The 23534-nt window shown below is 38.2% G+C and overlaps 1 protein-coding gene across 1 annotated transcript in view; it reads left to right on the top strand.

Annotated features, from left to right (window-relative positions):
• dnah5 (dynein, axonemal, heavy chain 5) overlaps positions 1–23534 on the top strand; it is a 264013-nt gene that overhangs the window by 26374 nt on the left and 214105 nt on the right. The window contains exons 15-21 of the mRNA XM_056476107.1: positions 725–1046; positions 1296–1502; positions 6600–6771; positions 7684–7829; positions 10021–10189; positions 16015–16260; positions 19415–19611. Coding sequence (XP_056332082.1) covers positions 725–1046; positions 1296–1502; positions 6600–6771; positions 7684–7829; positions 10021–10189; positions 16015–16260; positions 19415–19611 — 1459 coding nt within the window. The remainder of the gene's footprint in view (positions 1–724; positions 1047–1295; positions 1503–6599; positions 6772–7683; positions 7830–10020; positions 10190–16014; positions 16261–19414; positions 19612–23534) is intronic.

Below are 23534 nucleotides of genomic sequence, written 5' to 3'. Positions count from 1 at the left end.
AAACTATTAATTCTAAAGATACTTTACCAATATTTAATATACTGGTGGTATTTTATTTTATTTCATTTTATTCATTCATTTATTGCACAATTTAAACTATTAATTCTATAGATAATTTACCAGAATATAAAATACTGGTAGCATTTTATTTTGTTTTCTTTTGTTTTCTTTTGTTAAATTAAATTAAATTAAATTAAATTAAATTAAATTAAATTAAATTAAATTAAATTAAATTAAATTAAATTAAATTAAATTAAATTAAATTTATTTTAATTTAATTTTCGTTTTATTAATACTGGTAGTATTTTCTTTTATGTAATTTAATTGTATTTTGTTGAATTAAGTTTGGTTTAGTTTAGTTTAATTTAATTTAAATTTTATTACTTTTTAATGTAATTTTATTCATTCATTTATTGCATAATTAATCAATTATTTCATCCATTCATCCATTTTATTTTATTAATATGATTTGAAACTATTAATTCTAAAGAATTAATTCTAATATACTATTTAGTATTTTCTTTTCTTTTCTTTTCTTTTCTTTTCTTTTCTTTTCTTTTCTTTTCTTTTCTTTTCTTTTCTTTTTTTTCTTTTCTTTTCTTTTCTTTTCTTTTCTTCTCTTTTCTTTTCTTTTAACTGCCAATCTATTTGTTCTTACTGTCACTTTTGATACATTAACATATTTCTTCATTCTTTCTTATTCCCCTTCTTACATTTTCATCAGGCTTGGCATTCCAGACTTGGGCATCAGTGACAAGTATCAGAGAATTCTGCAAAACTTTGGCAGGGATATTGAGATGATCTCTCGAATTTACAACAAACAGAAAACTGATCCCCCTATCGCTCCAGACCTCCCTCCGACAGCAGGGAAGATCCTGTGGGCTCGGCAGCTGTATAGTCGCATCCAGGAGCCAATGGATCTCTTCCAGCAGCTGCCTGGACTACTCAGCACTCCAGATGCCAAACCCATCATTCGAAATTACAATCGAGTGGCCAAAGTGCTGCTGGAGTTTGAAGTGCTTTATCATCATAGCTGGATGGCACAGGTCAGTTGTCTTGTCAAATCAAAAGAAGTATTACACTGCAAAAATTGATTTTCTAGCTTACTTTTCTATCTTGTTTCTAGCTCAAATATCTAAAAATATCTAACAATAAGCACAGGTTAATTGTTAGCCTAAAGAATAAGCTAGCAAAATAAACATTGTACATTTTGATTTCTCACTGACTTTAAGTAATTGTATATTTGTGTTTAAAAATGATGGCCGGTCTTACAGTATTTATCCATCTCTTTATAGACTGAGGCAGTTAAAGTCGGCCTGCAAGCCTCTTTACTGGTCAAGAGTCCAGAGACAGGGCAGCTGTTTGTGAACTTTGACCCCCAGATCCTTACGCAGGTTCGAGAGACAGATTGCATGCTTGGAATGGGACTGGACATTCCATCTTTTGCAGCCATCTTGCAGCAGAAAAAAGAGGTTTTCAAAAAGAACTACAATAAACTTCAGGTATATTTATTTATTTATTTATTTATTTATTTATTTATTTATTTATTTATTTATTTATTTATTTATTTATTTTTATTTTTATTTTTATTTTTATTTTTATTTTTATTTTTATTTAATAAATTTTATTAATATAATCCTCATAATTTGTGCCATAACTTTTTTCTTTTGAAACCAAATATTTATAAGGTGACTCTGGCCAAGATTAAAGTTTTTATATGGTTAAACGAAATATTTCCTCCATAAAAACATACACTTGCCAGAGAACATAACATCCCATTATAAAACACAAGGTATTACAGTTTTTTTTCAGTGGCTTTGGTGCATTTCTCACAACACTATTTACATTTGCACAACAATTAATGCATTTCTCAAAACAATTAGTCATTTGTGCACATCATAGTAGCAGTTTCTCATTCCTTCCAACAAATTGTAAATGCTTTTGGACATGCATCAATTGCTTTCATACAGCTCTCTGCTGTTTTATAACATTATCATTTGCTTATGTCATGTCAGTCAAAATCAGTGTTGTGCAAGTTACTTCCAAACTGTAATACATTACAGATTACTTATTACTGTGATTTAAAAGTAATCCCTTACCTTACAATATTACTGTCTCAAAATTGTAATATGTTACATTACTCTTATATTACTTTTTAGTTACTTTCACCAAAATAGCTACAGAATTAGAACTTAACATTCTAAAATGATTAAATGTACTGCAGAGCATTTTACATCCAGTAGAAAGCGATATGATGTAGCAGAATGACGGTGACCTATCCAGGCTACTAACAATATAGTATATATTTGGCAACGTGAAGGCTCAAGACAATGCAAGAAAGGATAAGAGCCAGAATCACAAATGATCAAAGTCTGTTGAAAGTATGGTAAAGGTAAAGTGATTATCTGGCAATATCTGTGAATAGCTTGGCTATTTTCATATTAGACACAACAGGCCTATATGTAAACTCCAATGCCATGACGAGATGCATTTTTTCTTAATCTTGCCATTATTCTATTCACTTTAAATTCAGGTTCATAACACAAAACTGTCATGCACAAAGTGAGCATGATGAACAGCTTTCTCAATATAATGCTTGTGCACCGATTTCCTCTGTGGACAAAACTGCTTGTGAGCTCTCAAATATGCGCTGCTCGCGTGCACGTTTTCTCATGCTCTCTCAAATATGCACTGCTCACGCACAAAATTACTTGTGCGCTCACAGTACACTACTCGCTCAGTGAGATTATATGCAGACTCACAATTTGTGTCTTGTGTTCCCTCTTCCTTTCATGCTTTTTGATATAATTTATATTTGTACACTATTTATTAACAATAACCAAAATACTAAAATAGACTTACATCTAAAATTTTTAATCTAATCCACTATAACCTTTTTTGTTGTTTGTTATATGATGAAATATTTCCAATTTCAAACACTTAAGACACAGAGAAAAGAAGTTGAATGCAAAGAATACATTTTTAAAAACATTTATTAAACATCCAAAAGGTGCACCATACTAATCAAATAAAACAACATTTAAACAAAAATATAAGGAATGCAAGCAGAAATGTAACCGATAAAAATAGGGGAAAACTTGATGAGGTATTATAGCCTACTGAACTATTCACTCCTCAAATAAATCTCACTATCAATCCCATTTTATCATGGCAACTAAAATAAATTGAACACGTCTCTGTTGTCTTCCACATTGCTGATGAGATTGTGGAGGACATTTTCCCTGTCATGTACAGTGTTTTGAACAGTTCTACAGTAAAGTACTTCAATTAATCAGTTGTGCTAATACTAGTTGCTATGGTAACACAAGCGTAATATAAACAAATTACCCAGTGCTGTAGTTTTTTTACAATATAGGGTATACTATACTACAATTCACCACACTTTACTGTAGTAAAACTACACTTTGTATTTCATTTTATCAGTTCACTATTCTTAATACTACAGTATGCTAAAGCATTCATTAACAAATTGTAAATAATACTAGCCTAAAACATAGGCAGTATATCTAACACTCAAAAACACAAGTATTTATTATAGAATTTATCATAACCTTTTAGTGTTTCATGTATTGCTAATAAATACTGTAGCAATATATAAACCATATCAACATTCTAGGGATAACCAATTGAACAGGAGGATCTCTGGAGACCAAAAGCACGAAAAGAAGAGGAAACATGAGGCACAAAATGTGAGTCTGCATCATCTGACGGAGCCAGAGCAGATCATTCGCACGTGAGCAGCCGTGTTTTGAGTGTGCGCGACTGCGAAAAAAAAATTGCGGTCGAGTTGTCCACGAACAGAGAATTACATGAATGCGCTCTTGTAAACTGCGCTTACGACTGTTGTCAGTGAAATAACGCCATATGCACATACGTCCATCTCGCGAATGTACCCGTCTTCTTCTCATCTATTTTGCCGCTCTTCCGCTGCACGTCAGGGCTTGACCTTACTGTGAACCGGGCTGAGCCAATAGCCTCGGACCTCGAGCTCAGAGGCTGAAATCATTCCGCGTTCAATGTAAAAAAGTTCCAATAGCCAGAGGGATATTGATGACAACACGCGCATATATTCACTAACCACGAACAGAAAATAGAACTTACTTGCGGTATTTTTTATTTGGTAATGTCTTGCGGGCGAAAAGTTTGTTGTAACGCACGCGTTACTGAACATGTACCGAGTAAAATATTACTGAAAATGTATAAGTAATGCCTTACACTACTGCGTTACTGGAAAATGTAATACATTGCTGTAATACATTACTTTTGTAACGCATTACTCCCAACACTGGTCAAAATTAACTAAACTTGGCAATGCTGAATAGTCATTCCATATAAAACTAATAGTCCTCATTTCATTACTTGAGTCATTACATACAAAAATGTTGAACTAGTTGTCAAAATCTGTCAAGCAAATTTTATGACAATTTTTAAATCTTTTTTTCCTGAAAATGTCTTCTAAATTGAACAATTTGATGAATGATTTACAGACCTATGTATGTTGTAGGTTCAGTTCCAATATGTACTGCACTATTGTTTACAGTTGTGCACAGCTCTACCCAAAGAGTTTATGTTTGTTGTAAACAAGGGTGTATTTTGCACAATGCTGTGAATAAATTAGAATTGTAAAGAGCAAGTGCAGTAAAAATGTGAAATACATATTCAGTATCTTGTACTCAGAGACCTCACTAAATGCAGTAATGTCTAACTTTACTGTACTTTTCAAATGGCTGTGCAAATAATATGAAGTGCTGTCTTGAGCATTTTCAGGAAGTTTCACCAAAATCTGACTTTTTTTTTTGCATCGGAAAAAATGTAGAGTAAACTGTCATAATAAAAACATGATCCTGTTCATAAACAATGGTGTCAGGACTTTTCATCTTGATGACACTAACACATTCATTGACATGAATACTTGTTTTTGTGGAATGAGCTATCTGTTTTGAGCAAGTGACACACTTTTGCAGGTTATCAACTAGGTTTTGCCATTTGTACTAATTGTTTTGAGAAATGCTTAAACTGTTGTGCAAATGTAAATAGTGTTGTGAGAAATGCACCAAAGCCACTGAGAAAAACTGTAATCTCCAGTGTATTATTTACATTTCTAGTATTGTAGTACAGTATTTACTTATTGTGTAATTATTAAACATAACACACATTTGTACAAGTGTGAAATTGTTTGGAAACAAATTATAACCCCATGGGAATTCACACAACCTGAGAAAGTAAAAAAAATAAAGTGTTAGTTGGTGTCTTATTCACTGTAAAAAATACTGGGTTTCACACAATCAATTTGGGTTGGAACAACATGAAGGAATTGAGTTAACTTAGTTTTTACATATGCAATTGGATTGAACTTAAAACAATTACGTTAAAATCTCAAGAATTGTGTTGTTTGAGCTCATTTTAAGTGGGGTTGAAGCTACGGTCACACTCGGCTTTGTGTGTGCGAAATTCTGTCGTGCGGCGCTGCGAAAAGGGGCGGGATTAAACAAGATGATTAGATATTTAAAAAGCCAGCGATTGCTCCATGTTTTAAATTTCTGTCCAGAGAGGTCATGTTTTGATCCTCTATTGGTCTCATGCAGTCAAGTGATGCGATTTCGCAGGTTAGAGTTCACCAAGCTTGAACTTTGCACCGCAGCAACCTGCGAAACTTAACGCATGACCCTGCGTTTCCGGTCTGACGTATTCGTGTGCGTATGAATGGAAGTCTATGGGAGGAAAAGCCAAGTGTGACTGCAGCTTTATTCATAAACTAATTTCGAGAGGATCACGTGCTTATGATTTATCACAGCCGGTCACGTATTAAGCTAATCAGTATCATCCAATCATATGAGCCATAAGCTACTATAAATAACCACAGTGTTTAGTCCGCTTTATCTTTGTTTGGAAGAAACCCCCCTTCCTCCCCATTCTCCTCCTTCACTATAGATCGGGCGGCACGGAGGCCCAGTGGTTAGCACTGTTAGCCCCACAGCAAGAACACTGCCAGCCCTGGTCCTGCCAGGTCGGTAGGTGTTTCTGTGAGGAGTTCGTATATTCTCCCCGTGTCCGCGTGGGTTTTCCCCGGGTTCTCCGGTTTCCTCCCACCATCCAAATATATACATCATGCATAACAATCAAGCATTTGTCTAGCCCCCTTTTTTTCCTCACGTGTTCCCTTAGCTACTGCAGACGAGGAGTTCTGAGATCCACCGAGCTCAGGCTCCCCTGCAAACGGGAGGAAGCCCCGGGCTCGAGGATCCCTTGAGCTCGGGGCTCTCTCCCGGGACAGCATGCCAAACAAGCTTTTGATGAATCATCAGCTAAGTGTGAACTCTTGAAATACATAGTTTGAACAAACAGTAAGCATCATTTTAGCAGCGAGTGTTCCCTCCTATGTGAATGAATTACTCTTTATATGTACTGCAATTATGTTGTAGTTTGCATATTTTTATATGTTGATGTTTATATTGTTCACATTATAATTTTTTTATCGCATTTATTATTCAATTCTACACGTATACGCACATACAGCTTTACTGAAAAAGGTGATATTCTTGCTTGTGTGTTGATGTTTTGTTTGGTCCTTGCCTCAGCTGATGTTGACCAGGAACTCAGGGGTGAGGTCTAAAATCCAGCCAGCCTTTGAGCAACTGCTCATGCCACATGTTGCTAAAGTTGATGAGGCTATCCTGCCTGGTCTGACTTCCCTGAATTGGACCTCCCTAAACATCGATAAATACCTCAGTCGAATCACTGCTGCACTCGGTGAGAGACTCCTCTTTGCTGATCGCTACACTTTAGCTGATTTCTATGGCCACAACAGGACATATAGCCATAAGTACAGTAGATATAGTCTGATATCCAATAATATAAATAATAAGCATTTGAGAGTTTCCTTGGCTGTGTTTTGGATCACTGTCTTTTTGAAATGTCCACTCTGCTTTCATCTTCATCCACCTGCTAATGTAGATGTTGGACTGAAGCAGCTAATATTAATTTACAATGAGGAAGGGCAGAAGGTGGCTGAATAACTACTGAGAGATTTAAGCTGTTGTCTGGGCTTTCACTACTTTTTTACACTTCTCTTTTTTCATGTTTAATACTTTTTCCTGTGTCTGTTCCTAGATATTTTTCAAGACACTTCTATACAGCTTAAAGTGACATTTAAAGGCTTAACTAGGTTAATTAGGTTAACTAGGCAGGTTAGGGTAATTAGGCAAGTTATTGTTTAATGATGGTTTGTTCTGTAGACTATCTATAAAAAAAATAGCTTAAAGGGGCTAATAATTTTGACCTTAAAATGGTTTTTAAAAACTTTTTTTTAAAACTGCTTTTATTCTAGGAAAAATAAAACAAATAAGACTTTCTCCAGAAGAAAACATATTATCAGACATACTGTAAAAATGTCCTTGATCTGTTAAACATAATTTGGGAAATATTTAAAAAATCCATAAATACTTACTCATTCGATTTTCAAACCATTGTCATTAATAATAGCTTATCTTTCCAGCATTCACTGTTTTGAAGGCTTTTCACGTTATGTGAGATTTTACCCATTCATATATGAGCATCAGGTGGATAAAGAGCTAACCGCATACTTTCGGCCTTGTTGTGTACATTAGACAAATACATTTTATAAATATCTGAAATGAAAGAATTTTTTCTCCTGGTTCACAGACAACCTTGAACTCCTGCTGCACAGAGTGAATGACCTCGTGGAGTTTAGAATCGATGCTGTTCTGCAAGAAATGAGCACGGCTACGTTGTGTGTGCTGCCTGAAGATGAGCCGTGCACATGTGAGGAGTTTGTTCAAACTACTAAGGTAAAAACACACATAAAACAGACATGAAAACTGAACAGAAATTAATAGCATCTCTTATAAAAAAAGAAGTATACTTTAAATTCATTTAATGAGGTATAGTTGAAGTCAGAATTATTAGGCCGCCTGAATTATAAGCCACCCGTTTATTTTATTTTTTGCCAATTTCTGTTTAACAGAGAGAAGACATTTCTAAACATAATAGTTTTAATAACAAATTTTTGATAACTGATTTATTTTATCTTTGCCATCAAGACAGTAAATAATATTTTACTAGATATTTTTGAAGACGCTTCTACAGTATACAGCTTAAAGTGACATTTAAAGGCTTAACTAGGGTAATTAACTAGGCAGGTTAGGGTAACTAGGCAAGTTATTGTATAACGATGGTTTTTTTTGTGGACTATCGAAAAAAAAAATTGTTTAAAGGACACCTATGGTGAAAAATCTACTTTTCAAGCTGTTTGACAGACATATATGTAGGTATAGTGTGTATACCGTCATATTGGGGTGATATAAACACACCCAGTCCTTTTTTTCAATTTAGCAACATAAAAACGGTGGACCAATTGGATCGATTTTAAGACCGACCGCAACTTGAGGTAGGAGTGCAGTCCCTCTGCCCTCCGAATTGATTGACAGATGCATATTAACATATCTCCATAGTAACGCATATAATCATATCAACAAGACAGGACGTGCGCAAAGCAACCAGGATTAAAAGATCTGTTCAGTTTCTAGGATCATCAATCATCATCAAACGTGATCAAGAAGAGTGAATTTTACAAGTTTAACATGTTTTAAAACAGTGCATGTGTGTAATGAATTACAGCGATTTACTTCAGCTTTACGTCATCAGCACAGCCGCATGTCAGAACAATTATAAAAGTAGATGCTTCAATCCCGGTTTGTGGATGTTAAATCAGGTTTATTTTGTACATTAACATAACAGATATCCATACAGCAGTGGAGATTAACCTGTATCCTGTCACATTTGCTGTGCAAAAACAGTGCAAAGCTAATCGTGCTCGCTGTCTGTCTGTGTGTGTCCGTGCTGTGTGTGTGTGTATCAGTGTGTGTGCATGAACTTTGTAACAACATTGTGTGTGACTCGTTGCAACTCTACAACAAATGCATCAAATACTCATTGGGAAAGTTCTTACTGTAGTATTTCTCACAAATGTTACGTGAGATCTGCTTCCGATGTCTGTCTGTTGTCTGAGGCAGCCGAGGGCGGAGACTGAGGCACGCTGACAGGCACGTGGAATCGGTAGGCGGGGAGGACTAGCCTTCAAAGGCGCAGTACACAAAAACAGCAACAAGCTATTTAAAGCTAAAATACAAACTAGTGAAAGCTATAATAAAAAATCTGATGGGGTTTTGAGCTGAAACTTTACAGACACATTCTAGGGACACAAAAGACTTATTTTAAATCTGGAAAAAGGGGTAACCTAGGTGCCCTTTAAAGGGGCTAATAGTTTTGAAAAATTCAAAACTGCTTTTATTCTAGCTGAAATAAAACAAATAAGACTTTCTCCAGAAGAAAAAAATATTATCAGACATACTGTGAAAATTTCCTTGCTCTGTTAATCATTTGGGAATTTTTTTTTAAAAGAAAAGAAAATTCAAAAGGGGCATAATAATTCAGACTTCAACTGTATGTCCCACGTTACTAAAAACATTATTAAGACACATATGTTTTACAAAAAAGTAAAAATTGGTTGTTTTTGTGTCACTTCGAGCAAATTCAAGCAAAGAGCAATTTCATAGAGGGAATTATGTGAAAGTCAATTTACAGTTATAGTTACAGTTACTGTACCATTTTTACAGGGTTTTTTTTACTGTTGAGATCACTTTTATTTTTACAGTGTATAATAACAATGAACACATCAGAAGTGGTGAACAGAAGCTCACAGATTCTTGCTAATGCTAAACTGTGCTTGCATGACAGAGAATTTGTCCTTGCCTTTCAAGCAAGAACATCTGAAATATTCTTCTGTTGAAATATTTACTGTATGCGTGTGCTTTGATCAATGGCTTCATGTTAATTTCTGCTTCATTTTTAATGCCTTATTACTGCTGCCACTTTGCTATGACGTCTTTTACAAATCCAATTTCTTGACTAGACCGTCAAAGTTCTAAATGAGTCATTAATCAATCCGATCGTGCTCGTCTAATTTATTTCTCATTTTAGGAGCTTTGCATCAAAGGAGCCCAAATGCTGCATACCAAAAGCTTATTGGTAGAGGAGGCAGCCAATGAGCTGATTAACATGCTACTGGAGTTGGAGCAGAAGGAAGAGGACGACAGAAACCGTGATGACAGCAGGACAGAAAGCAAAGTGGAACAGATGGAGAGCGATGGTAAGAGCTGTTGTGCATCTTCTGCAGTTGGCACCAGAAAAGATCATATCTATAATTATCCTTTTTTTACCATACTATTTCACAGATTGAACACAACAGTACTTTAAAGTACATGTGAAATCAAATTTTGTTATGTTTATTTTATACCTCACATTGTTATTTAATTCAATTCATCTTTATTTCTATAATGCTCTTAACAATGTGAACTGTCAAAGCAGCTTAACATAAAAATTGTAGTAAACTGAAACTGTGTCAGTCCAGTTTTTAGTGAATTGTTATTCATTCTGTGAATAATTAATTTTATTTAATGAAAAAAATGGGTTTGCTTAGGTAATCTGCAATCAAAGTCTGACCATTTGCTTTCATGTTTAGAGTGACGGTACTTCTGTTGACCTCAACCTAAGGAGTCCATAGCAAATGTTTATTAAAACCCTCTCATACCGTTAGTTTGCCATGTGGGAATGATGCGCAAAAGGAAAGCCCTGCCCCTACTCAATGTTCTGTTTCAGTTGGAAGTACATCAGCATACTGAAATAAAAGTGTCAGCAACTTCTGGTTCACATGGTCTTTAAATGTCAATTAAATGAAAAATAGGGGTAAAAAAAAACTATATTAAGGGTTAATGGATGTTACTCAAAAAAGAACTAAAATGCTTAACACTATAAATTTAGTAGTTTCATTGTAGTTACACATTTAAAAGCTCTTGCCTCTTCAATAAAGCGCAGGCCTTTATGAGCTGGAACTGTAAATAAACCCAGAAATATTAACCAGATTAAACAACAGAGGAATTCACCAAGGAAACGTATGTTCTGGCTATTTATATAGTTCAAATGTTATATAACAGCATCTGTGGTGAGCAATGTTTTAATAATTCTTTTAGAAATATTTCCCACATGCTATTTAATGGAGATTATTTCTTAAACATAGTAGATTTCATAACTCATTTCTAATGATTAATTTATTTTCTCTTTACTATGATGGCTGTGCATATTTTATTAGCTATTTTGCAAGATACTAGTGTTCAGCTTAAAGAGCGATTTAAAGGCTTAACTATAGGTTAACTAGGCGAGTTAAGCTTATTAAGCGAGCCATTGGACAACAGTGGTTTGTTCTGTAGCAAATCAAAAAAAAAAAAAAAAGATTTATTAATATTATTGACCATTATAAATGGTTTTTATTTCAGCCAAACAAAAAAATAAGACTTTCTCCAAAAGGCAAAATGCATTATGTAAAAAATTGTGAAATGGCCTTGCTCTGTTAAACATCATCTGTAAAATAGTTGAAAAATAAGATAAATTTAACAGGAAGGCTAATAATTTAGCCTTCGACTGTGTGCATGTGCGTGCGTGCGTGCGTGCGTGTGTGTGTGTGTGTGTGTATACACATTTGAAGGCTAAATTATTGTATTTTATTATTTTTTGAATATTTTCCATGTGATGTTTTCTTCTTCTGGAGAAATTCTTATTTGTTTTATTTTGTCTAGAATAAAAGCAGTTTTTAATTTTTGAAAAACTATTTGAAGGTCAATATTATTAGCCCCCTTACACAATATTTTTAATATCATCATAAAATGACTATTAACCCAGTTAACCCTTTAAATGTCACTTTAAGCTGAATACTAGTATCTTTAAAAATATCTAGTAAAATATAATGTACTGTCATTGTGATAATGATTAAGAAATGAGTTATTTGAAATGAGTTATTAAAACTATATATATATATATATATATATATATATATATATATATATATATATATATATATATATATATATATATATATATATATATATATATATATATATATATATATACAGTTGAAGTCAGAATTATTATTAAACCCCCTGAATGGCTTTTACCATGCAAAAGAGAGAAAGATCAACTTAGAATGTCACTTACCTGTTTTATAATGATTTGATCAGCTGTAGTTTAAAATTACACAGTGTTTTTCTGCTCTAAGGGCTTATTATGCTGCTGTCTCTGTAGCCATCTGGTGGCGGACCGTCAACCGTCTTTGCTCTGCTCAGTATGACAGGTTGATCTCCGAAATTCTAAACATTTAAAATAGTCACTGTTCTTATAAATAAACAGCATAGTTGCAATCTAAACAACCACATTCTTGCCTAAAAAAGCCTCAGAAGTACATTATGTTGTCCAAAAGCTGCAATATTTGTCAAACTGTAATGAGTCTATTGATCTGCTGTCACTCTATGTGGGTGGAGTAATAAAGAAAAGTACGGAGGCTGTACAAGTGTTGTTATTGCAGAATATTGCACGACTATCAACCAATCAGAATCAAAGCCAAAATTTTATAATAAATAATTGAATATATATGTAATAATTGAACATGAAATAAATTTGGGCCTGACTGTATAATAATGAACATTACAGAATCAGAATCAGAATCAGAATCAGAATCAGAATCAGAAAGAGCTTTATTGCCAGGTATGTTCACACATACGAGGAATTTGTTTTCGTGACAAAGCTTCTACAGTGCAACAGGATTACAGAGACAGGACAAAAAACAGATAATAAATATATTTTAAAAAATAGAAGTAAGTAGTGAGTGCAAATATACAGATTGACAAGTGTATGTACATGTTTATTACTATATACAACGTTATATGTGCAGCTGTTATGTGCAAATTGGCATGTAAAGTGTGTTGTTAAATAAGTGTATATGTGTATAAAAGTGTATAGCAAGTAGTGATGTTGGCTCCACAATTATTATCATCAAGTGTTCATGAGATGGATTGCCTGAGGGAAGAAACTGTTTCTGTGTTGGGCTGTTCTGGTGCGCAGTGCTCTGTAGCGTCGACCAGAAGGTAACAGTTCAAAGAGGCAGTGTGCTGGGTGTGAGGGGTCCAGAGTGATTTTGGCAGCCCTTCTGCTCGCTCTTGATAAGTACAGTTCTTGGGGAGTAGGAAGCATTGTACCAATGATTCGCTCAGCAGTCCGAACTATTCGATGTAGTCTTTGGAGGTCGTATTTAGTAGCTGAGCTAAACCAGACAGTTATTGATGTGCAGAGGACTGATTCAATGATGGAGGTGTAGAACTGTTTCAGCAGCTCCTTTGGTAGGTTAAACTTCCTCAGCTGACGAAGAAAGTACAGCCTCTGTTGAGCTTTTTTGAGAATGGAGTCAATGTGAGTGTCCCACTTCAGGTCCTGAGAGATGGTGGTGCCCAGGAACCTGAATGACTCCACTGCTGCCACAATGCTGTCCATGATGCTCAGTGGGGGGAGAGCAGGGGGGTTTCTCCTGAAGTCCACTATCATCTCCACTGTTTTGAGTGTGTTGAGCTCCAGGTTGTTGTGACTGCACCAGACAGCCAACTCCTTAACCTCCTGTCTGTAAGCAGACTCGTCACCGTCCTGAATGAGGCCGATAAGTGTGGTGTCGTCTGCAAACTTCAAGAGCTTCACAGAGGAGTCTTTTGAAGTGCAGTCATTCGTGTACAGGGAGAAGAGCAGTGGGGAGAGGACACACCCCTGGGGGGCGCCAGTGCTGATTGTACGGATACTAGATGAGAATTTTCCCAGCTTCACCAACTGCTGCCTGTCCGTTAGGAAGCTGTTGATCCACTGACAGACAGAGGTGGGCACAGAGAGCTGAGTTAATTTGGGCAGGAGAAGTTTGGGATGATAGTGTTAAACGCCGAGCTGAAGTCAACAAACAAGATCCTCACATAGGTCCCTGGTCTGTCTAGGTGTTGCAGAGCATAATGCAGTCCCATATTTACTGCATCATCCACAGACCTGTTTGCTCTGTAGGCAAACTGAAGAGAGTCCAGTGAGGGTTCAATGATGTCCTTCAGGTGGGCCAGCATCAGTTTTTCAAAAGACTTCATGACCACAGATGTTAGCGCCACCGGTCTGTAGTCATTTAGTCCTGTAAGTTTGGGTTTCTTTGGGATGGGGATGATGGTGGAGCGTTTGAGGCAGGAGGGCACTTCACACAGCTCCAGTGATCTGTTGAAGATCAGGGTGAAGATGGGGGCCAGTTGGTCAGCACAAGATTTTAAACAGGCTGGTGTTATAAAATCTGGGCCTGGTGCTTTTTTCCTCTTCTGTTTCTGGAAGACCTGGCGCACCTCCTCTTCACTGAACTGTAGGGCAGGTATGAAGGGGGCAGGGGGTGGTGGAGGTGTTAATGGTGGCGTGAAGAGCAGTTCAGAGTGGGTGTGGGGGGTTTTCTCAAACCGGCAGTAAAACTCATTCAGGTCGTTTGCAAGTCGTTCATTGTCTACAGTGCTGGGGGATGGTGTCTTGTAGTTTGTGATGTTTTTCAGACTTTTCCACACGGATGCTGAGTCGCTGGAAGAGAACTGACTCCTTAGTTTCTCAGAATAGTTCCTTTTTGCGACTCTGATCTCCTTTTCCAGTGTGTATTTGGCCTGCTTATACAAGGCCCTATCCCCATTCCTGTAAGCAACCTCCTTGGCCTGACGTAGCTGTCTGAGTTTTACAGTGAACCATGGTTTGTCATTGTTGTATGTGAGTTGAGTCCTGGTAGGAATGCACACGTCTTCACAGAAACTGATATAAGATGTTACAGTCTCTGTGAGCTCATCCAGATCGTTTGCAGCAGCTTCAAAAACACTCCAGTCAGTGAGGTCGAAACAGGCTTGTAGATCCCGCTCTGTTTCGTTAGTCCATCTTTTCACAGATCTTAATACAGGTTTGGCTGTTTTCAGTTTCTGCCTGTAGGTTGGAATGAGATGAATCAAACAATGGTCAGAGCGTCCCAAAGCTGCTCGTTGGACGGAGCGGTATGCATCCTTTATTGTGGTATAGCAGTGATCCAGTATATTTCTGTCTCTTGTGGGACATGTAACATGCTGTCTATATTTTGGCAGTTCACGGGACAGTTTTGCTTTGTTAAAATCCCCGAGAATGATTAAAACAGAGTCCGGATGTTGTTGCTCTATTACCGTGATCTGATCGGCTAGTTTCTGTATCGCCAGACTCGCGTGCGCGAGCGGAGGAATGTAAACACTGACGAGGATGAACGAGCAAAACTCGCGCGGGGAGTAAAAAGGCTTACAGTTAATAAACAGTGCTTCGAGATCTGACCAGCACATCTTCTTTAAAACTGTTACATCTGTACACCACCTTTCATTGATGTAAAAGCACGTCCCGCCACCGCGTGATTTCCGCGTTGATTCTTCGTCACGATCCGCTCTGAACAGCTGATAGCCCGGTAGGTGAAGCGCGTTGTCCGGTATGGTGTCGTTCAGCCAGGTTTCCGTGAAACACAGAGCAGCTGAATGCAGAAAATCCCTGTTTGTCTGAGAGAGCAGAATGAGTTCGTCTATTTTGTTGGGTAGAGAGCGGAGATTTGCTAGATGGATGCTAGGCAATGCGGTCCGAAATCCGCGCTGTCTGAGTTTCACCAGCGCGCCTGCACGCTTTCCTCGTCTGCGCGCTTGAAAGCGTTTGAGCAGCACCGCGGCTCCGCCGACTACAATGTCCAACAGAACATCAGATAAATCCAGGTATGGAAAAATATTCGGTGGTGTATGTGCCCGAATGTCCAACAATTCGTCTCTGGTGAAGCTAATTGTAGGAATATGACTTGAGACAGGACAAACTAACAAAAACACAAACACTACTGCAGAGCACGACACGGAGGCTGCCATCGCCATCGGCGCCATCTTTGTCATATCAGTCATATCATCAACTGTCATTACAGTTATGTTGTTAAAATAATAAGGCCTTTTTAAAGCATAGCAGATTCTCATATTACTCAGTTTGATTAGTTTTCATTTTCCTCCCGTTAAGCATGGTCAGTTTCATCATATTCTGTTTTATTTATCCAAACAGAGGAGGAATGTAAATCAGAGGGCCGTCTTTTCTCACGCAGCACTATGGCCCCTAGCCTTGGACCCTCTTCTCCCTTACTGCGAAAGAAGAAAAAGTTGGATCTGATGAAGGTGATGGAGGAGGAAGCAAAGGAGCTCCTGTCTCACTTTAACCATCGGAATGTGGATGCATTACTGCGGCTCACACGTAACACCCTGGAGACGCTACGCAAGCGAATCCACGCGTCATCGCTGATGCACTTTCTGGGTTTGTGTTATCACTTGTGTTTGTGCTGTGCTTTCTGTTGGAAAAAATAATTAGGACCAGATTCTATTCAGCACAAGACTGCAGTCCAATAAAAGCTCTGATGGGAGTGGAAAGTTCTGCTGGTGATTTACTGACAATGCTAATTTAAAGAACACAGATGCAGCCAGCTCATTTGCATAATGATCAATGCAATCGACCAAGAGCAGCACAAGTCAGGGTTGCCGACAAGCAGAGCAGATGATAATTGTTTGAGCAAAATTATCTTCCTTCGACCATACACTGTAAATAACACATCATTTCCATCTCATAGGGGAATTCCTACAAACAACACTGTAAAAAAAATCTTACTGCCTTAATTTTTTTAGTTGAATCAAATGATCTTTTCTAGTCATTTCAACTTACAACAGTCGAACTGACTAAAATATTAGGTAAAACATTGTATAACTTAAAACAAATAGTTGTTAAAATAAGTATTAAAATAAGTTAACATAGCATAAAAGCTTTTGTTGTGATGGCTTTTTGTAATATTATTTTTTACAAGGAATGTTGGGTGGTAATGCATTACAAATAACATAAGTTATGTAATCTGATTACTTTCTGAAGTAACTAGTAAAGTAACACTTTATTTTCATCCACAAGAAAACATCTGAGTTATGTTTTTAGAAAAGTATTGCAATTTATTGACTCACAGCTGTCTTTTCCCCATATTGAGAGAAACATAAGTTCAGATGTGGCTACTTACTTTAGTTCTAGCTTAAATGTGAAGATGTGTTTATTCATCTGATTTGTACAAAGCTGTAAAAAAAAAGGTTGGGTTTCACACAATTCCTTCAAGTTGTCCCAACACAAATCATTTAGGTCAGTGGTCCCCAACATTTTTATCATTGCGGATCGGTCAACGCTTGACAATTTTACTGCAGCCCATACAAAGTATAAAGCTGATTTGATTTGGTCACTTCTCGTCACGTGACGTGCTTTGCGCTTGCGACATTCTGAAAAGTTTTAAGATGTTTTCAACTAGCGTCTGGGAGGTGTGACTGTGCTTGGGCACGTCGTTTGTATGCATCGCTTCCAATATGCTATTGTAAATAACATGCTCCTAGTATGCCACTGAAAATGACGAACTTGCGTGCAGAAAATACGCAATATGTGAACAGTCCCTAAGGCCGCCGTCATTTGTGATCTCCAGCAGTTGATCTTCTTCTTGCAGAGACATGCTGGATTCACAAGATTTGTTGACAAATGGGTTGCAGATCTATTCCTTGGCAGCTCATGGGTCCTTCACTGGGCCTTTCCTCTACGCAAAGACACTTTCCAAAGACCTCTGTTTCTTACTCATTTGGCTAGCTTGTGGGTTAAATTTTGGCGCTCAAGTGAACGAGATATAGCCTAGAGAATACGATCATTTTCCAAAAATAAAATGTTTGTTTTTTTCAAAATAAAAGATTGTTTAGTCTCAGTTAATACATAAAATGGAACTAATTAATTATTTCTTGGGCAGCCCAGTATTAATTTATCCACAGAGTGGTCCGGTTTGCATCCCGGGGACCACTAGATTAGGTTAACTTAAGTGTTTTTACAAATTTAAGTTAATTGAACATAAAAGTTGTCAAAAAACACATGAATTGTGTTGATGCAGCTCATTATAAGTGAAGTTTCATAAACTAATTTTGAGAGGAGCACGTGATATAATTGAGCAAGTCTGGCCACTCATCTGTAATCAGTAATAATCCAATCAGAGTGATCCTAGTTTACTATAAATCGATCAATTTCTCCCTACTGTTCTATCTTCGTTTGGAAGAATCCCCCCTTCCACCCCATCTCCTCCTTTTCCTCCCTTTTCTAAAGGGGGAGCTCTCGAGACCTACCTGATCTCGGATCTCCTGATATGCTTATCGACCGGGCGGGAGCCCTGAGCTCAAATATCTCCGAGCTCAGGGTTCTCTCCTGGGACAGCATGCCAAACTTGCTTTATACGCCAAGCATATTTAAGTGGGAACTCTTGAAATAAGTAGTTTAAAAAAGCGTGTTATCAAATTCCCTGACTTTTACTGACTAAAAATCTGAATTTTCATGACTAAAAAACAGAAAAACAGGCCACTGTTGTGCTTTGCATAATATTAAAACGGTTTTAGCTTGAATATCATTTTGCAGGACTTTAACAGTCTTAATGAGAAAAACAATGGATAATTTACTTGTATTATTATCTTGTTCCAGGTCTTGTATAAAACTATACAGTATATAAATTCCCTGAAAGGTCTTGAGTAAACCTTTTAAAATGCCATGATATTCTGGAAATTCCATGAACCATGAGAACCATGATAAAAACTGTGAATGTGTGAAATGCCAACTCAACTGTACAGACCTTCAACATTTCATTCAGAGTTTGATTCATTTCAATTCTGGTATAAAAGGGACTTACATTTGTCAAAATAGTGTTCATGAAGACAAAATAAATACTTTACCTGTGAAAGTTTTCTTTTTTCAAATATTTCCCAGGTGCTTTTTAACAGATAAAAAAAAAAACGAATTAATTTTTAATATAATAGTTTAATGATTAATTTAATAATAATAATAATAATAATTTATTTCTAATAACTAATTTCATTTGTCTTTGCCATGATAACAGTGCATAATGTGTTACTAGTTATTTTGCATGATGCTAATAATCAGTATTAGCAGTATGTAGTATGAGTAGGATGCAATTTCAACTAGGAGAGTCGTTGGACAGCAGTGCTTTGTTTTGTGTTTTTATAAAGTAGATGAAAAAGTAATGAAATGTGATGCATTCTTTAATAGGTAACTAAGAAACATTTATTAATTAACACTTATAATTAAACATTATAATATTTTACTTTATAAAAAGTGACTTTCCCAACAATGTTTACAAATATATATCGGACAAGGTCAACCACAAAAATAACTGTGGCAATTGCATTGATTTGAACTTTTTCATTGCTGATTTTTCCATTCATTCCATTGACTATGTACTTTTACTAAACCCTAAAACAGTGTTTTAATGCCCAAAGAAGATTAACATTGGCTCTTAATGTGGTCAATTTGACTTTTTCCTTTTTACCAAACACAAAGCTCTACATAATCATTTTATGGGTCAACTCTAACTTGTTTCTATTAAATGTATTTTCTCGTGCAGCAGAAGCAGACTCCCCCAGTCGCCAGAAGGGAAGTGGGCCACAACCCATCTTCCGAGCAGGAGTGTGTTTAGCCATCCCCAACATCATCATGGTTCCAGGACTTGATGAAGTTCAGCATGCCTTGAACAGAGCTGTGGACTATGTGGTCAGCGTCAGTAAAGGAGTTGGACAGTGGAGCAAAGAGAGAATTTCTAAGGTGTGTGTCTTCAATCCCTCGTTTAGATAAGAAGTATGACCCTGCATTCATTCATTTTTTGCATGATACATTTTCTTTTTATGGGTATTTAAATTATTTCCCATTCAAGGACTATTAATTAAAAAATTTAATTGAGAACACATTACCTTAATATATTCACCTACATTTAAGGTGACATACTTTACATGCTTAGCGAAATCTAACCTACAGTAACCTACAGTAACTGTAAAGTAACCTACAGTAAGAGGCAAAATTCTAGCTATGGCGATATGTAAAGCATATTTTGCACTTTGAACCTTCACTAACAAGTGACGAGTGTCCAGCAGTTCTGCAGCACTGATAAAATACATGTCAATTGTGCATGCGTTTGAAAACGTGACATTCTGTAGTGCATTTAGATACTGTTTAGGGCCATTTCTTGATTTCAACCATCAAACAGTAGACATCATTTATCTTCTCATTGGTGACATGCTGTCTAAACAGTCTCTCAGTTAACGTGTATGGTTATTTAGGATACTTTTATTGCTTCTACACTGTACATGTTTGCTGCATTTATAAAGCATCCATGTCTTGAGGTCAACGGACTGATGATTCTACTTTGGCAATCCCCGTAGACAAGAATAAAGTGGTGACTGCAGATTAAGGGAAAATAAAGCGATTAAAATTCTATAGTATAGTACTGAAAAAGTACTGTAGTAAAATACATATATTAAACTACTACTAAAGTACTTGACCTCATCAAGATGGCGCCGCGGATGGCCGCTTCGGCGTGGGGCTCTCCAGTGTTTGCACTGTTTTTGTTAGTCTGTCCTGTTTTATGTTTGTCAAACACGATCAGTTACACCAGGGACGAGCTGCTGAACATTGGGCAGTGCACACCAACTAATCAAGAACTGGATTTTGATTTTTGTGGCGTTTTGCAGAACATTGTGGTCGGCGGAGCAGCCGCATTGTGGAAACGCTACAAGACGCGCAAGCGTGGGAAGCGAGCCGGCGCGCTCGTCAGGCTAAGACAGCGCGGCTTCAGAACGGCGCTGCCCAGCATTCACCTGGCGAATCTCCGCTCTCTTCCTAACAAAATGGACGAACTACTTCTGCTCACATGCAAAAACAAGAACTTTAACAACTCTGCTGTCCTGTGTTTCACGGAAACCTGGCTAAACGAAGCCATTCCGGACAGCGCATTAAACCTACCGGACTTTCAGCTGTACAGAGCAGATCGCGATACGGAGTCAACGGGCAAAACGCGCGGTGGTGGGACATGCTTTTACATCAACAGAAGGTGGTGTACGGATGTAACTGTGTTAAAGAAGATGTGCTGTCCTGATGTGGAAGTGCTTTTCATTAACTGTAAGCCGTTTTATTCACCAAGAGAGTTTTCCTCGTTCATTCTCGTCTGTGTTTACATTCCACCGCAAGCACACGTGAGTACTGCGCTGCAACAGCTGGCTGATCTGATCACAGAGACAGAACAACAACACCCGGACTCTGCTTTTATCATACTTGGGGACTTTAATCAGGCAAAACTCACACATGAGCTGCCTAAATTCAAACAGCACATTACATGCCCCACCAGAGGCAATACAATTTTGGACCATTGCTACACCACAATAAAGGATGCATATCGCTCCGTCGCCAGAGCAGCTCTAGGACTCTCCGATCACTGCCTGGTTCATCTTATACCAACTTACAGGCAAAAACTTAAAACTACTAAGCCAGTATTAAGGACTGTCAAGAGATGGACCAACGACACAGAGCAGGTCCTACAAGCCTGTTTTGAATGCACTGACTGGAATGTTTTTGAAGCTGCAGCCACAGATCTGGACGAGCTCACAGAGACTGTAACATCATACATCAGTTTCTGTGAGGAGTTATGCATCCCTACCAGGACCTACTTGTCATTTAACAATGATAAACCATGGTTCACACCAAAACTCAGACAGCTTCGTCAGGCCAAAGAGGATGCTTACAGGAGTGGTGACAGGATCCTGTACAATCGGGCCAGGAACACATTGACAAAGGAGATTGGTGTGGCTAAGAAAAGCTATGCCAAAAAGCTGCAAAACCAGTTTTCAGCTAACGACCCTGCATCAGTGTGGAGAGGCTTAAAAGATTTCACTAATTACAAGACACCGTCCCCCAGTATCGACAGCAATAAACATATTGCAAACGAGCTGAATATGTTCTACTGTAGGTTTGACACCTATGACCAGACACCTCACACCCACCCGGACCATCTCCCTACACAGCCATCAACACCACATCAACACAGCCCGGACCATCGCCCTACACAGCCATCAACACCACATCAACACAGCCCGGACCATCTCCCTACACAGCCATCAACACCACATCAACACAGCCCGGACCATCGCCCTACACAGCCATCAACACCTCCAGCCATCTTCCTCTCCCCCCCTGCTCTTCAGATCAGTGAGGAAAATGTGCGTCAGATCTTCAGTAAACAGAAGAGAAGGAAAGCACCAGGGCCAGATGGTGTCTCACCAGCCTGTCTGAGAACCTGCGCTGACCAGCTGGCTCCCATTTTCTCCCATATCTTCAATAGATCACTGGAACAGCGCAAAGTTCCATCCTGCTTTAAGCGCTCCACCATCATCCCAATCCCAAAGAAGCCAAAGATCACAGGACTCAATGACTACAGACCTGTGGCCTTAACATCTGTGGCCATGAAGTCATTCGAAAGACTGGTGCTAGCATATCTGAAGGACATCACTGGACCCCTGCTGGACCCCCTGCAGTTCGCCTATAGAGCAAACCGGTCTGTGGATGATGCAGTCAACATGGGACTGCATTATACCCTACAACATCTGGACAAACCAGGGAACTACACAAGGATTCTGTTTGTGGACTTCAGTTCTGCCTTTAACACCATCGTCCCATCACTGCTTGAGTACAAACTGGCCCAGCTCTCTGTTCCTAGCTCTGTCTGTCAATGGATCACCAGCTTTCTGACAGATAGACAGCAGCTAGTCAGAATGGGCAAAATCACATCCGACAGCCGCACCATCAGCACTGGTGCCCCCCAGGGATGTGTTCTTTCTCCACTGCTCTTCTCCCTGTACACCAACAACTGCACTGCAAAAGACCCCTCCATCAAACTCATTAAGTTTGCAGACGACACTACTGTTATCGGCCTCATCCAGAACGGTGACGAGTCTGCATACAGACAGGAGGTGGAGCGGCTGACGTTATGGTGCAGATACAACAACCTGGAGCTGAACACGCTCAAAACAGTGGAGATGATAGTGGACTTCAGGAGAAAATCCCCTGCACTCCCCCCACTCACCATCATGAACAGCACTGTGGCTGCAGTAGAGTCATTCAGGTTCCTGGGCACCACCATCTCTCAGGATCTGAAGTGGGACACTCATATAGACTCTATTGTGAAGAAAGCCCAGCAGAGACTGTACTTCCTTCGTCAGCTGAGGAAGTTCAACCTGCCACAGGAGCTGCTCGTACAGTTCTACTCAGCTGTCATCCAATCCATCCTCTGCACTTCAATCACCGTCTGGTTCGGCTCAGCTGCCAAAACTGACCTCCGTAGACTACAGCGAATAGTCCGGACTGCTGAACGAATCACTGGCACAACCCTTCCTACACTTCAAGAACTGTACTCTTCCAGAGTGAGTAAAAGGGCTCGCAAAATCACTCTGGACCCCTCACACCCAGCACACTACCTGTTCGAACTGTTACCGTCTGGTCGGCGCTTCAGAGCACCAAGCACAAAAACAGCCAGACACAGGAAAAGTTTCTTTCCTCAGGCTGTCTGCCTTATGAACAGTTAAATATTCCCCTAATGTGCAATAAATATGTGCAATACTTTCTCATACGCACTTGTACACAGCACCTTATATCAATATACAATGCAATACTTTCTACATTTGCACTTGTACACAGCACCT

This window comes from Danio aesculapii, chromosome 16, assembly GCF_903798145.1.
Source record: "Danio aesculapii chromosome 16, fDanAes4.1, whole genome shotgun sequence".
NCBI classification, from domain to species: Eukaryota; Metazoa; Chordata; class Actinopteri; order Cypriniformes; family Danionidae; genus Danio; species Danio aesculapii.
This window is presented reverse-complemented; position numbering and strand designations above follow the sequence as displayed.